This window comes from Coffea arabica, chromosome 1e, assembly GCF_036785885.1.
Source record: "Coffea arabica cultivar ET-39 chromosome 1e, Coffea Arabica ET-39 HiFi, whole genome shotgun sequence".
NCBI lineage: Eukaryota > Viridiplantae > Streptophyta > Magnoliopsida > Gentianales > Rubiaceae > Coffea > Coffea arabica.
In genome coordinates this window covers 36,430,400-36,447,213 of record NC_092311.1, presented here as the reverse complement: position 1 = coordinate 36,447,213, position 16,814 = coordinate 36,430,400, and the positions used below count along the sequence as shown (strand labels likewise).

General features: G+C 34.3%; 1 protein-coding gene across 1 annotated transcript; it reads right to left on the bottom strand.

The window, feature by feature from the left end:
- Positions 1-2,885: 2,885 nt before the first annotated feature.
- On the bottom strand, positions 2,886-13,816 carry LOC113702755 (pseudouridine-5'-phosphate glycosidase). The gene is made up of 13 exons (XM_027223896.2): positions 13,535-13,816; positions 13,239-13,350; positions 12,298-12,408; positions 10,793-10,875; positions 8,654-8,713; positions 8,483-8,543; positions 7,039-7,145; positions 6,876-6,953; positions 5,258-5,303; positions 5,029-5,149; positions 4,797-4,882; positions 4,483-4,566; positions 2,886-3,339 (listed from the first exon to the last, which is right to left on the bottom strand). Exons 1-13 carry the CDS (start codon positions 13,595-13,597, stop codon positions 3,329-3,331), a joined length of 1,023 nt encoding a protein of 340 aa, XP_027079697.1. The 5' UTR covers positions 13,598-13,816; the 3' UTR covers positions 2,886-3,328.
- Between the last annotated feature and the right edge of the window lie 2,998 nt (positions 13,817-16,814).

Sequence of the window (16,814 nt, the reverse complement as noted above, 5' to 3'; positions counted from 1 at the left end):
TTTTAGGATTTCAAAAAATTTCTTGTTTAAGTTACCTCTTTCAGAAAAAAACTAAAAGTTAGTGCTATTGTCAGAACTCTCAAATTTTATGTCACAGCAATTTTTGATAAAATGCCAACATTATTCTTCTCAACCCAAATCAGATGCCATGACAAAAACAAAACAATGTGAGAAAGATAGTCTTGTCTCCGCCCCCCCCCCCCCCCTCCCAAATACAATAGAATCTATTTTAAACATACTCTTGCTCTATACTAGGGAAAGGAAAATTTAAAGGGATCCGAGAATTGTGACCAAAATTCTGTCCAAGTCGATGCCTCCCCAGCCACTTGTTTTTGGCTGGAAACAAATTAATTATGGAGTTATTGTTTCAATAGCTTGTATAGTACGTAATGACAAATTTAAGTGCGGAAAATGTTATTCACACTTCAAATTTGTTAATTAGACTCCTATTATCATTCTAATTATATGGTTATCATTTATTAGACTATATAATAAATAAGAGTGCACCTAACAAAAAATTGAGCACAAATAACATTTTCCATCCATGCATGAAGTAACTTCACTTTACACCCCTTAAACTTGTACCACTTTTCACTTTGCACTGTAAATTTCAATTTTGTGCACCTTGCACCCCCAAACTCTCAACTTTAGACATTTTCACCTTAAACTCTCATACTTGTCATATTTAAGCCCAATCAATGACAATATGTTAGCAAAATCAATGGCATAGATCCTACAAATCAATGATAATTTATTGAAATGGTCAAAATGAGCTAAGGAATTTTTTGTAGAACAAAGTAATACATTTTTATAAATTTGCACTATATAAAAAGTTTCCTTAGCTCATTTTGGTCACAATTCAATAAATTATCATTGAATTGTAGGATCTATACCATTGACTTTGCTAACATTGTCGTTGATTGAACTAAAATATGACAATTTTGAGAGTTTAGGGTGCAAAATATCTAAAGTTGAGAGTTTGGAGTGCAAAGTGCCCAAAATTGAAATTTATGGTGCAAAGTGAAAAGGTTGTACAAGTTTAAGGGTGTAAAGTGAAGTTAGTTCAAGCATTAATTGTTATCCCAATAATTAGTGAGACCCTAGTAATGAGACTAATTCAATGTGGTTCTCTCCACAATCTACTACTATCAGGTACAATATTCAAATCTTGAACTTGATATTAAAATGTTATCCCAATAATTAGTAAGACCCTAGTAATGAGACTAATTCAATGTGGTTCTCTCCACAATCTACTACTATCAGGTACAATATTCAAATCTTGAACTTGACATTAAAAAAGATTTTAAACCTCTCCTAACTACGGGCGAACCCCAACGGTTTATGATTATCGGTTGATAGTATATAAAAGCAATAATAGTATGCCAATTAATTTTGACACCAGTGAAAATAGATTTTCACCAAACATGTTTTAACTTGTAATTGTGCCAAAAAATGTGTTTTCACTTATAACAACTCATAAAATTAATATCTTTTTTTAATAGTATGCCATGATTTTGTGTTTTCTCTTTTCTTTATCCTTATTTGATTTTTTTTTCTCGGTTGTGTTTTCTGCTAGTACTCTTTTTGTATTAAGCATATTATCTCGCTCGTGTAACTTTTTTTTAGCTCATTATACATATAATTTTTTTTAGTAGGGTATCACATATTTATGTACTAAAATACCCTTTCTTTCACTTTTGCGCTATATCCACGCAAGATCCACCCCCATCATGCGGAGTGAATATTTTGAAGAATTAAATTGTTGAACTGCCTAGACTGATGAGGGTAAAAATGTCAAAATGATTCTCATTTTCTATTTTTTCTTTTTAAAATTTTTTTTCTTTCTTCTTACATGCCCCTTTTTGCCTTCCTTTGATTCCAGCCCGAACTCAAGCCCAATAAGGCCTACACCTCCACAATATTATGAGATAATAGATAGACAGAGAATAAGAAGTTAGGAAAAAGGAAAAGAAAAAAAAAATCGTATTTGACCAATTTACCACCATAACACTACATGCCTTTCCACAAGAATGGAATATGATAACTAATAGCAAATTTATGGTGTGATCATTTCACAAGTTCAAAATTATGTTATGGAAATTGAAACATAAAATAATTATAAATGTATACTAGAATTTAGAATAAACAATTTATTCATCCGCAATTATTGTGTTATCATTGTGTTAGTGTCTTTATTCAGGATTATGGACCTTCATCCCTATGAACATGAGTACTCCACTTACCTTTGAGAAGAAAAACAATAGTGGACAGGACATAACACAACAAAACATAACCACAGGCCATACCTCAGCTGATCAATGTTTGTCATCCTTCCAGGAAGTATGAATTAGTTTGCCTTTGCCATACTTCTGTTAACCACATCTTAATCCATATTTTGTACTCACTAGAATTCTGCTATGCCTAATGAAATTTATGGCTGTTCCACCACCAGAAAATCTTGAGAAATGCTTACTGAATGACCAAAGACTAGTGAAATTCAACAAATATCTATATTAGCATTAACTTTTACAACAGGGATGCCAAAGCTGTGGTCCTAGGCATGACAAGCAGTTGGAGATTTCACAGAAAAGTGAGCTATTTTGGACAGATATATAAAGTTTAAAATTTGAATTGACAGGGTCAGTTTGACATTGGTTAAAAAACAATGAGGGTTTAAGCAGAAGAAACCGATTTTGCATCCATAACATACAATTCTATCTCAAAAATATCAAAATAGCACCAAAAGTTGGTAAACAAATACTCTTATAATCTAAGATTCTAAATCATCTTCCACCAGATTTGATGAATAACAAATCTAGTGACAAAGAATACCCTTCACATAACCAAAAAGAACCTTAATGTTGCACCAATATACTTCACTAAGCTTTTCACCAAAATATCTGTATTACCATAACACCATAGTGACAGAGATAATACTAAGAGCTGATATATAGTACACAGGTTTTATCAGCACAGAGTACATGGTAAGAATTACAGTCAAACTTTTTTTTTCCCTCTCTTTAGAGTGAAATTCAATGTCAAATTGTCAATGGAGCATCAAGGACAAACTGTCTCACCTTTTTGTTTAGCAACCCTAGCTCAACTGTATGGATGTTGAGCATTTGGACGTGCAGCATATGGTGTGGATCTAAATATTCAAGATATGCTAATGGAGCATCTACACAAAACCTTCATGCCAGTTGAAAACATTCTTCTAATGGAACACCAAAACTTTTTCCTCAGTAGATTCGAACAAGAAAGAAAAGTTTTCTGCCATTGACAGTGTTAACTGTATGGTCCAACTGAGGCAGCATTTAGCATCAGCCCATTATTCATCATCTGCAAGATATTGAAGCATGTTAAAAAAAGGAAACTCAAAATATCAGATCTCTAAATCATTGATCGACAAGCAAAGGGCTCAAATGAAGCATCGCCTACCCAAAAGGGCCAAAAAAGTTTGGTGGTTGTTTTGTGTTGGGGGGGGTGGGTGTTTGCAATTTCAGTATACTTGTAAATTTCCCTTCAACTAACTTGACAGCAAATTTGCATCCAAATAACCAAAATATCTTCAGGAACACTTAAACTGAATCCCTCTTTCTTGTTTCCGTCTGAAGTAGGAAGTTATGGGGGCTGGGAGGAATTTAACTTAATGCTAAATCTGCTGCACTCAAAAGCCTAAGTATCGGGTTCAGGAAACATAACTGTAATAAACTTATGTGATAATGCAAAATATGTCATGTAAAGCTACCGTGATCACCCATAGAATAAGTTATTGTAAATTATTTTATGTGATAATGAAAATTGTCATACATTATGATCATTATACAAGAACAATCCATCGTTGGTAGATGGAGGCCAACTTTTCTCATACAGATGTGTGAATGGAAGGTGCATTGGCTTGATTGCAGTGTAAGAAATGCCAATAGACTAGCAAGCCTATAGTCGACCGCAGAGTACTTTCGTTTGGTGTTGGCAACAACCAGATTGTGGGAAAGTGTGGGACATAGATGTGAATGTTTCCCTATAGACACAATCTCAAGAGACTAATAACAGGGAAAGGGATTGAGCTTGACACAGCTCCCAATACAGGAGGCCCCAAGGCAAAACTTCTATTGATTATAACGTAATCGACGGTGTGAAAATATTGGCAGAATGTGCTGAAACAGTTGTACATTTCAATATTTCTTAATATTAAGAAGCTGGCATGCCTCTCCAAAACATTTCACATCTGGTCTTTTGCCTTAGCAAAATAGCCCCAAAGAATCGAGGTGTGAGCAACAAAAATATTCTCTACAGCCTTGTCGTAGAGGATATACAGGTTATTAAATAGTAAAGTTTGAAGTTCAACGAGCTAAAAGTTCTTAGATGTAAGATTATTAGCTCATTGTCCTTCTATAAGGAGTGAACAAGAAAGTGAAACTTGAAAATGAATATAAACACAAGTGCTTAATCAAATGAAAATGCGGTGATGTAAATATGTACCTTTAGAGCTACATTCACGAAGACGGGCAAGGGCAACTGCAACCCTAGCACCAATGCTCGCATTATTTTTTACAAGTGCAATATCGAGGACTCCATTAAGGATAGTTGCAAAAGTAAAACACTACCGTCTGTCTGATCTATGCAATCCCATCATTCCAGCTAAAACTAATAACAAAAGAAATTTTGATGACAGTAACATCAACTCCAACCACACCACCCCTCCTCCCAAACCAAAAAAAAAAAGCCAAATCCACAAGAAAAAGGGAAAAGAATAGCTCAAAACTCCACCCCTATCCAATAATCAAGTAGGATACTGGCAGCAAGAGACGCTCCTCCAGTTAGCTCATTTACTCTAGCAAGCAAGAATGGAGTTTCAGCGTTTCCAATTATGCTCTTCTCCCTGTAGTTACAGCTCAAAAAAATATCAGTTTCTACTGTGTTTCTTTTACATCTTTGGCAGGTATGTCAGTCAAATAAGATGCATCCAAGAAAACTGTAGGATGACCCAGTAAGCAATGTGATAAATATAGTGAAGAAAACAACAACCTAGCTTCTTGAATAGCCCTTTGGATTGCAGACTCAATCAGGTTTCCTGAAGCTGAGTGTTCTCGTGGAATAGGGACAGCTATCAAAATTCCTGTCTTTAGATTCAGTTTTGTATTTGCATCTGTCAGTTAAAGTGACAAAAGAAATTAAAAGAATGATAGGCTGACATATAATGTTGACCATTATAGTGGGCGAAACAGGGAAAAATTTGAAGCTGCACATAACTCACCAATTACACAAGCACAATCTTCAGGAGTATCAACTCGGCAAGGTGCCTGCATAGTTTACGTTTATATCACAGATCATAAAAGAGAAGTTCAGTAATGAAAAGGCAGGATGTGATAATAATTCAATTTGCTCCCTCTTTATTAGTTAAATTCCTATCACGCCCTTACGACAAAGTTTCCCATTTTCTAATCCTCTGTTAGTCATGTATAACATACATATACCTGATAAATGTGTAAAAACTTTCAGTCATGTAAAATTCTTCTTGGAAGGTAAAAATAAACATAAATGCATTATGTCCGAAGCAGCTTTTATCCTAGAATAGAAATACAATACTCGTAACCAAAATGTGCACATTTTCAATCGATACTCTCAGAAATAGAACTTCCAAGCTAATATAATGATGAAGAAATGTAAGAGGAAATATAGAAAATAGTTCCTGCAACTTGATTGATGAACACTGACTCAGTCATTTATCAATATTTTAGTTGAATCTTAGCTTTTTAAGTTCTATGTTAACACAGCCATCCCAACGTCACTATGAGCGCAGTTAATGTATAAACTTGGAACAGTGACAACTGGATATAAACAATTATATGCAAAGACCATTTTCTCTTTTTTACCAACTTCTCCACCTCTTCTTGTTACTCATGGTTTTGACCCTCAGAGAAAGGTTTACCAATCTTCAATATCCACAGACCATATTACCAACAACAATCAATCAGCCATGGAAAAAGTCATATCCAGAAGAAACCATTAGCTGTATGTGCACGATTTTGGGAATGAAAAACTGGAAGCTCACGGCTTCTCAACCACCAGACTACAAATACACTATTAGCACACTAGTGGACCACTGAAAAGATTTTGGTCAAGAGCTATAACAAAAGGGCTATATATACAGATGCTAGAGACAAAATGCCACATTATAAAGAACATGCACAAGGAAACAGTTTTCAATGTGCTCACTGACTTCCGAGCCACACAAAAGTGACACTAACACAGAGAAATGCCAGATCTCAGACAGATGGAAGGGTGGCAAACAAGAGGAGAAAAAGAAGGTACAAGGAGATTGATAGTGTGGTTGGGTGGTGACATCAGACTTGAAGGTACCGCACAGAGGAATTGAAATAGGGGGAGGGACATAAGAGGCATATGCACATGGTGTAGAAAGGAAGAGAACAAATAAGGAAATGTAAAGGGCTGTGGCATTTAGGAGCAGCATAAAGAGGAGGAAAGTGGAAGTGTTGTGGCAGAATGGGAAGCACAGATTTTCTGTGAGAGAAGGGTTATTTCCAGCAGCTATGGTCATGGTTAGAAAGGACATGAGAGGGTAGTATAAGGCATCTTTGACCCAGGGGACTTTTAGGAACAAGAATAGACAGCGACTTGGTCGTGAATTATTTGACCATTCTAGAAGATTATGCTATTACTGATAGAATTTCTTTTCACCTAAGGGCTACGGAGGACATTTGGCCAGAGCTAGGGGTTCAAATATCATTTAGACTTTATATGCTTGTGCAAAATCAAATTGCTGCATGTGTTGTAAGATATCTAAGGGTGACATACAGATTAGAAAATATATACAAATTGTGTATGCTACAATCTTTGAAAGGAATCTGAACCTTACAGCCACTGCTTTCTGTGAAGAAGGCAGGGAATTCATCAGTCCCATAAGCTGCAACACACACTCCCTGAGTTTCCTGTAGTTTCAAATGGAAGTATGAGAATTACATGGTGCTTTTGTGAAATCACTTGCAATGCTGCTTCAAGGGAAAAGCCAGTTACCAGATACTCAATTGTCCTTGGAATATCTAATATTGACTTTACACCAGCAGAGATTACTGCTACTGGAGTCCTTCCAAGCTCAGTAAGATCTGAAGATATATCCATCGCTGCATAGACAACCATAACCACATAAATATTGACGTTCTATTTCATCCCTGCCATTAAATTTTGACGCATTTGATGTTTTCCCTGCTGATGAACCTACCCAACTCTTTATAGTCAGCATGAAAAATACAAGGTTACACACCTTTTTTTTTCCGCAATACACATGCTTAGCAGTGATTCACAGCTTTTAGATTACTAGTTGCCATTGATTGAGCTTTATTTGAACTCTTATCCCAGAATTCTCTTAAGAGTCTACACAGACAATTTGCATATAGGACATTATCCTATTTGCAAATATACAATCAGATTATCTTTGTTTTCAATTTCGTTGCTGAATTTGAAGAAAGCAAATGAATATGAGTTGTACTTAACTTTTGTAAGGCACTTTCCTCTACTCTCTTTTTCTCTTCCTTGTTCGCAGTCTGCATCTTTACTATTTTTCTGAAACACTTTTCTGTATAAAATTTGCTCCATTGAGAAACTTCCAGTCTGTTATCCAAACAGTGAAGCTAGTTATCTCTATTTTCATTTTATTAGCCCAAAAACACCTAAACCTCAATCATTTCTATCACTATTACAGAAATCCCAAAAGTATGGTTACTCACTACCTAGAGCAATACTGAAAAGAGATTTACTTGGGTAACTGAATCCTACCACCCTACCTGCTAACTGTTTTAATTAGCAACCATTGATGTAATAATTTTTTCCCGTAAGGCTAGTGTTTCTAGAGCATTTTCCCAGATGATGCCACAAGACGAATTTACCTATTGAATCATTTCATATCACATCTTTATGCACAGACTTAACAAGTTCAGTTGTCTGGATAATGTTGAATTCAGTAGTTTTGAGCAATCAGCCATCGGAGTATCCAGAAACATAGCTGTACAGCTCCTCTGTCCTTTATTATAACCGCTAATAATGCCATGTGAGAACCTGAATGTTAACCCAAAAAGAGCTTTTAACTGTTCCTCACCATAGACTTGTCCAGGTATGATATACTTGCCAACCATATTACCCACAGATCTGAATTCCTCACTTTAACATCTAGCTGGTCAAGATTGACTAAATTCTCACACCCTCGATTTCGAAACCAATTCAGAGACGCATTGGATTAAACCTTTTCATGTCTCAAACATGAGAAAGTTATCCATTTGATTCTTGGTTTCTTCTGCCTGTTTTTCCAGAAGAGTAAGCCCCAAACTAGCATACAGGTGGAGCAATTTATGCTCTTACAGAAAGCAACAAACTTCAATTTGCACCATATTTTTAAATAAAGAAGAAAGATAGGAGGAAAAAGACACCCTGTGTAGCACTAAAATGCAGATGATGATAAGCTTACTATTTTCTCCATGCTTGTGCACTCCTCCAATACCCCCAGTAACAAATATTGGAATGCCTACCTGCAGAAGATTAGGATTAAAATTACAAGTAATGTCCTTATAAGTAGGATTAATCTGAGAAAAAAAAGAATAGGAAAAGTAAGAAACAAAATAGTTTAGAAAATGTTCACCATAGATGCAAATATCATGGTTGCAGATACAGTAGTAGCACCATTACCGCGTGTAGCGACCTAGACAGTGTGCAAAAGGTCAATGAATGCTATCAACTAGCCATCAATGCAGTAAGATCGAGTGAGCTACATACATGTATATCATGTCTGCTATTCCCAAAGCTGTCCCATTATAAGAACTTAGCCATTTAGACCCAATAATTTTGAAATATCAAGTAAATAGCCACAAGAAACTTAAATGTTTCAACAGCAGAAACATGTATATAAGCACTATCTATAGAAAGATTAAGAAGATGATATAAATGCCATAATCAGCATACTTCCGAGAAACCAAAATTTGCTTCTACATTTTATTAAACCCAGATAAACTAGAAAGTTATGTATGCTAGTCCATATTGATCGTAAAATTAAGTGAAATGCAACTTAACCGTCTAGGTTCAAATTCATATATCACCACAGAATTGCTTGACGTTTGAGTAACTTTTTTAATTTGGCTCTGATATGGATAAGCTTTCGTGAAGCAATCTCAAGTGACAAGCCTTCTTATGACATCAGAATGCATCAGCGTTCACTCAAGCAGGAAGTATGCTCATTTGCCATCTTGCCAACCCCCCTTGTACCATGCCCTCCATTTCCTTCCAATCAACATTAGGCCTATGGTTGAAGAGGGGTTGGCAAGATGAGATATCAAAAAATGTTAACAATATAGGTCCTCAAAGTGTGAGTTCTTTACCAGATGAAAACCTTCAAAACAAGCACCATGTCATATCCTTGATCTAGTTGTAACACATCAAACTACCTTTTTTCAATGCACTTCAGTGAACAACATCTGCTTGTTACAAAAGTGATATTGCTTCACATGCATAAATTCTTACTTTTAGAAAAAGCTCAACATGGAAAGGAAAGAGTTCCTCTATTGTTTTCTGAACACTGAATACCCATCTAAAAATCCAGTCTGAAACAGCAAGAAGCACCTTGCAAGGCCTAGGTGGCAAATGGCAAAGTACTACTGTGGGGGAGAAAGCCCCATCAGGGACTCTGAATCTAATGAATACGATATCAAAAAAATTCCTTTCCTGGAAAGAAGATCCAGTAATAAGCAACTAATTAAAAAAATCATTACACAAAGAACTACAATTAATTTCTTTCAGCTTGAGGATCTATGGGGCAACAATCAATTCATATGGCTATTATTCATCAATTAATACCTGGCAGTATAGCAAATGGAGGGATCTGTTTTAGGTATCACTAAATAGTCAGTGAAGCAATAGCTTACTAAACGACTCATCAAAAGCCACCAACACTTCCCCTTTGGACAAAAACCTCAATTTTTATTCTTCAGTGTTTCTGTAGTTGTTGGAAACCCAAACTGAAGAGCAAGTTAGTTAAGATAGGTCCTTTACTAACTGGAATCAGACATTTTAGCTGTGAAGTACCCATGTCAAATCCGAGACTTAATGTAGTCTCATCTCTCTCTTTTTATTTTTTTGTACTGTAGTATGAGGAGATTGAGTGCATCACATCTCCTCCAATTATTTTCTTCTCCACAGCATTCTGTATTCCATTGAGCAGGTATTATGAAGACAAACTCCATCAGCCCCTCCAGTTGCTGTTTGTAAATGGCAGGAGACCATCAAGTTGCATCATTTTCTAAAGAGAAGAAGATGAAAAGCACACAATAGAATTGACATAAATGTTCCTCACTCTTTTATTAAAAAGGCATAGGTTCTCAAGAAGCTAAGGAACAAATGAAAATGTATTGCATCGAAGTGACTTTTATAATTCGTCTGAACCTCTACACTGTACTTTCAAGCTCTTTGTAGCATATCTATGTTTTGTATGTACATATGTAAACATAAATATTAGTTGTACATTTACTAGTGTGCATGTGCATGTGCATGTGCATCTATATAAGTTCTGCTCTTAAATCAAACAAGAAAATAATTCAGCTAAGCGGGGTTTCTGTTACAACATCTAATAGAAAAAATTCATATTTATTATACATGACCAACATTCTTATTTTGGAATATCCGAAGAAGTAATAAAAGATGGAAACATTCGTCCTGTGATCGTCAGATTTGCAATATGCAAAGAGTATTATGAATACAATGTATATGCATCAGTAACAAAAATGCTCACCACATGTGCAATATCCCTACGAGCTGTCTTACGAACTTTCTTTCCCAGTTTAGCCAGCATCTCAAGTTGTTCTGAACTTAAACCTACAAATAAAAAAGTAGAGAGTTGGACAGAAATACTTTTAGTTTGTTTTAACTCATTTCAAAGGCAGACATCCGTGAATGAGATGCAAATAAACTACAATTAGATTGTATTCTCTTTCTGTATCAAAAAAGGGATGAACTCATTTTATTACCCCAGGCAGCAAATGGAACATGAAAAGAAAGAACATGTGAAATAACTATGAAGACCATAAAAGGTAGAACAGGTAAGAGAATGAAGCGCATCCACCATAAATTTTATACCAAAACTTTCACATTAAGAGAAGAAATGTTGTCAAAAGTATAAGTTTTACAGAGGGAATTCTACAAATATTATTTGATTAAATGAACCTGTATCATGACAGAGATAAGCAAATAAAAACGGATTCCACTGCATGGTGAGATTCACAGAAACTTATAAACATGAATGCATTCATAAATCAGCTGAAAAGGGGAGTAAATTATTTCTCAGAAAGTTATGCTACCAAATTTCTAAGCCAAAAAAGAAAGTCCAGTGCTAAAGTTAGTTCATAAGAATAGATACCCTCAAACTGATCCATAATAACACATATACACCTCTAGTGCAATTAGCATTATTTCAAGCCTAAGAAAGATATGTGGTTGAAAACCATGAAAATTTGCACAAGCAAGCAAACTGGCTGTTAAAACTTATCGAAACTTCAAACACAATGTAAAAACACCAGTTGACACTCAAAAGAGTTCAACACATCATAGATCACCTCCTTAAGAAGCAACAAAAAGTAAAATATCCAATGAACAATTAGAAAATACTAAAAACCATATAGTTATTACAGCAGAAATGAAAAGCTTCTGCATAGATTTAGCTCGCCCATAATTTTCTTACTCTCTAGCTACAATTCCTTGTTCTCTCTCTATTACTTATTTCTATTTGCACCTCAGTCTTAGTTCCATCTCTTGATTGATCTATCCTTTAATGCACAGTTAGCATCCCTGATTGAAAAACTTGAACTGCCCCCTTGATATCTGCCAGACAGTGTCCATAGTGGCTTCAAACACAGATAGAACTGGTGCATTTCTACATCACAGGGATACTTCTTTTTCTAGCTCTCCCTTCTACTACTCATTGCTATTTCCTCAACCTACCAAATTTAAGCATGAGCATTGCTAGTGCTTCGTCAGATCCCTTGACTATCTGACCTATGCTATAGTTGTCTCATTGATTGGATGTTGGAAGAGTCATTTCATATGTTCTGTATAATATTAAATTTTTTCTAGATTCATAAGAGAATCTTAATAAAGCAACAATCAACAACACAGAGGAAGTAACATAATTTGGTATGCTAGAAAAAGATTTAGAGGCAAATGTTCAGCCTTTATGTTGCTACAAAAAAAAAAAGGTAGTATAGATAAGCAAAATTCATCATAAATATTAAGACACAGCACCTACGAATGGGGTTCCATCCAAAATTGCAATTGTGGCAGGCACAGCTCCATTATCCCTTACAACAGCCTCTACCTCTTTGGCTACCTCTAAATTGCGGGGATAGGGCATTCCTAAATACAGAACACAAGGATATAGATTACCAAATCATGAAACAAACCACACATACATCCATAAGGAGAATCTACATAAACGCCCAAGTAATAGAACATTTTCGCCTGAATGATATAAAAGTATCTAACGAAAAAATTGAATCAAATAGCAAATAGCGATAGATTATATGTCCTAAACAAAGAAACTCCAAAACAAGATATAACAAAAATGGCATCCTAAACACTACCAAGAATACCTATTGTCTTATTTGTGATACTGTATAAAAAAGAACTAAATATAGCTATTACCCCTTAACTGAATAAAATAACATGCCCAAAAATATAAAAAAAGAAGCTATAATAATACAAGATGCTTATATCACCATATACTTATGCTAATCAAGTGAGTTCAATGTGTGATTCGTAACATAGACAAGATGTATCAGATCACCCAAGACTATAGAACATGCTCAAGCTAATAATAAACTTCATGCGACAATTCTAACGTTTCAACCAACTAGTAATGTCTTAAGATTTCCTGCAATTACAACTAATCAAGATTCAATTTACTTGGAAATCCAGACAATACATTTAAGCAGATCAATTCCACATCTTTTAATCAAACCAAATCATAAAGAGCAATTGTAAACATTGTTTTTTACGTTTAGTGATGCAAAAGCAGTACAGTAAGCTGAAGACTTGCAGCAATAAAACTCATGATCAAGAACCATCAACAGGGCTTTCCACATTCCATATATATTATATTGAGTCTCAATCAAAATCATTTCCACAGAAACTATATATAGCTCAAACAAAATTATAAGGGCGGCTTGAATGAAGCTTATCCATACCATGAGAAATTATAGTGGATTCAAGAGCAACAACTGCTTTACCAAGTGATAAAGCTTCAGAAACTTCAGGAGATATCTTAATTAGCCCACCAAAACCATCTTCACTCCCGCCCTGTGAAAACAACAATTTAATTAATCAAGCATTAATCAACTTAATTAGGTTCACAGTCAAAAGAAGATCAACCGAACCAGAAAAGTCTGAACCTTCGTTACATGGTCCCAATTCCCAAAAATTAAAAAAAAAAATCAGACGAAATCCAAAGATTACAGTCTGCGAATCAAGTGTACGAAACTACCTTTTTGGTGGGATTGATATGGTTGTTGAGGTTTGATAACCGAGAAAGAGCAGATGATTGCATGTTTTGTTGGAGCAGTAGCCAAGAAAATTTTTGTTGAGGAGGACGACTTGAGAGTTTCTACCAGGCTTTGACTGTATGGATTTTATTTTACCGCGCGACGCGCAAGCCAAAGCAGTGGCTGCGCGGGCAGAAAATTACACTGGCGTAAAAAGTAAAAAATGCTCTGAGTGATTGAACTATCTGACATAACCCTGTAATTTCAAATGATAGTGTCGATATGAAACCTTTATGGTGGGAACCTGCCTATAGTAGGAAGGCCGGCAGAAAGCGACACGTGTTGACGTTATATACAGTCCAAACAGAGACGTTAAATTGTTGCATAGTGCGTGAAGAGGAAATATACGAGAATCGTTTGCGGATGCAACCAGAAAGCACACTGACTTCCGTACGAGTTGGACCAGGAAGTGTTATTGCATGTTAAAATCAGAGGCATTTATGCATTTGCAAATGTACCCATTACCAATGGAAAAATATTACAAATGCCTTGGACAAAAAATGTGTGTAAAGAAGGTACCGAAATTTTAAGAAATAATAAATGATTATCGCATACGCGTGGGGGATAATAATTTGGAAGAAGGAAAAGTGGAGGTAAACGAAAGGATTCAAGCCTTCATTATATTTATATACATATATAAATTTAGTACCCAAGTGTTTAGCTTAAGCATCCAGGAAAATGGTCCCATAACTATCGATACGGTAAACGACACAGTTTTAGATATGATATAATAGGTTCTAAAAATTTTAGCGACCATTTGATTACCCATTAGACTTATCCACTTGAATAGGATTATGGGTAAAAATAAGGGAGTAAATTTGTCATTCAAAATAGTAAGTTAATTAGTAACTTTTGCAGTCGAAAAGGTAAATTGTAAGTAATATGAAACATACTTTTTAAAGAGATAAATTACAATAGTATATCCCAAATATACTTTTGAGGGAGTAAGTTTATTTGAAGTAAAAATATGTTTTATACAGAAATAATGAGTTTTAGTTATAACATAGTAAATTTGATTAATGACAAAAACATGCTAATTTATGGCCAGAATATTGTCTTATGCTTAAAAAAACTTATACGAAGCCCATATTTTAGAGTTATTTGAAATAACACAAAAATGTATTATTACTGATTAAAACTGAGTACGTTACTTAGTCAGTACAGTTATTATACTTGTATACATACTTGATGGTATGTGTATAAATAAGCATTTTTGAGATTTATGGGGAAATTGATTTTTTCTTTTGCAGTTTAAAAAAAAGGTAAGCGAAAATCTTTTTTCTCAGAGCACAAAAATCCACAAGTCAAAGTTCTTGGTCTAAAGGGGAAAGAAACATTCTGAATATCATTGTTTACAGTACTAAATAAATTAGATGTAAAATGTTAGTTAAAAACAGGTGCGTTGACATATAATAAAGGAAAGACATAAAGAGCAGGCCATTTACGAGAAAAGTTGTCATTCATAAAAATAGCAACGCTTTACGGTTTTCTTATCAGTCTTGCAACGTATGAGCAAAATGGCAATAATTAAGATAGTATTTTATTCGAATTATACATATTTCATTAATTTTTTTCCATTTAAAAAAATGAATGAGAATCTTTTATGAGAAAGCACATAAGTCAAATGAATGGTGTAAAAGGGAAAAGAATAGCATATACGTACAGTACCTATAGTTTATGTTCGAAGGACTATAGTGCTATTTTTGAAAAATATCCCGAAAAATATGTAATTGAAACGGAACCGATTCTTCACTATTTAAAATGTCAAATCTGTGATTGTGTTGTAATTGTTATCCATTGGTATCGTAAAGTATCATTTTTCCATAAAATTTCACCTCTTTAACACCAATTTTCCCATAAACCAATTTATTTATCGGATAAAATACATGAAAATTCGGTTTTGAATAAAACAGTAGCTGTTTATAGCTTTCCTCCATTATAAGAACAGAATACCCATTTTTGCATAAACAAATTTATTTATCGGATGAAATAAAAATAAATCCATTGTTCAATAAACTTTTTATGGCTTTCCTCCATTATAAAAACAGAGTACCCATTTCAACCCCTCTAGAAAAATTCCACCTCTTTAACACCAATTTTCCCATAAACCAATTTATTTGTCGGATAAAATACATGAAAATTCGATTTTTCAATAAAATACTAGTTCTTTATGGCTTTCCGCCATTATAAGAATAGAGTACCCATTTTTACATAAACAAATCTATTTATCGGATGAAATAAAAATAAATCCATTGTTCAATAAAACACTAACTCTTTATGGCTTTTCTCCATTATAAAAACTGAGTACCCATTTTAGCTTCTCTAGAAAAAAAATCTTGGCTTTGTCACTGACTGAAATGTTTGTAACTGAGATTTATCCTTAGTGAAAAAATGTATGATACGTAATTTTTTCACTGTATTGAATTTATATGATGGCAAATTAAATGGGTCAATTGGATTAGTGTGCAGCAGTTTTGTGAATGATTCCAAGAGTAAACTATATTATGGCAATAAAATACATTGAATTGTGAAAATTATAATTTCAACATGCTCCTAAATTTTGGATATGTGACTTTCGCTGTTGCGAATATCTTAAATTAACAGTTAGTTATTACTATGAGTAATGTGGTAAGTGTGAGATGTGAATGTCAGAAATAACTGTTAGTTAATACTATCAGTAAAGTCAGCAGTAAATGTGAGATGTTAATTGGAATTTACAGATATTAATTTGACATGGTTGGTTATTATCTGTTAGTTAAAATTTGGGAGTTTTAATTTTATTGGTTAGTGGGGAAAATATGAGGGAAATGTGGGAAAAACATGAGCACGATTATAGGATTTGTACGAGCAGTTAAAGGATTAGTTGTGAGATAAACATTTCTTAATTTTAGAAATGCAAAATTGTAATAAAATAGTATTCGAACTTTTGACAATTTGAAAAGCTCCTTACCTAAAATTCTCTCTGCAATACATATAGACAGATATAGATGTCTTTTTTTTTAGTGGTTGAATGCCATATTCGCGAACTATCTGCAGAAAAAAATAAATTTGTAGACTAAACTAATTTTGTTATACCAACTCTGTTATTCTTATTATTGTATTAATTGTTATGCTATTTTTCTCATTTTGTTAGGTCTACATTACTACAAGTTTAATTCCTATTATGTCTCGTGTCCCAGAAAATACATATTATCCTATTCAGGTGGATACGTCCAACTGATA

What these genes read in the sequence shown, in the direction of transcription:
- LOC113702755 (XM_027223896.2), bottom strand. Translation starts at nt 13,597, where the DNA reads ATGCAATCATCTGCTCTTTCTCGGTTATCAAACCTCAACAACCATATC. An exon ending in GCACAAGCATGGAGAAAATA is followed by an intron (nt 7,146 to 8,482) that starts GTAAGCTTATCA and finishes TTGTCTATGCAG; the next exon opens with CGATGGATATATCTTCAGAT. An exon ending in AGGGCTATTCAAGAAGCTAG is followed by an intron (nt 4,883 to 5,028) that starts GTTGTTGTTTTC and finishes CTGTAACTACAG; the next exon opens with GGAGAAGAGCATAATTGGAA.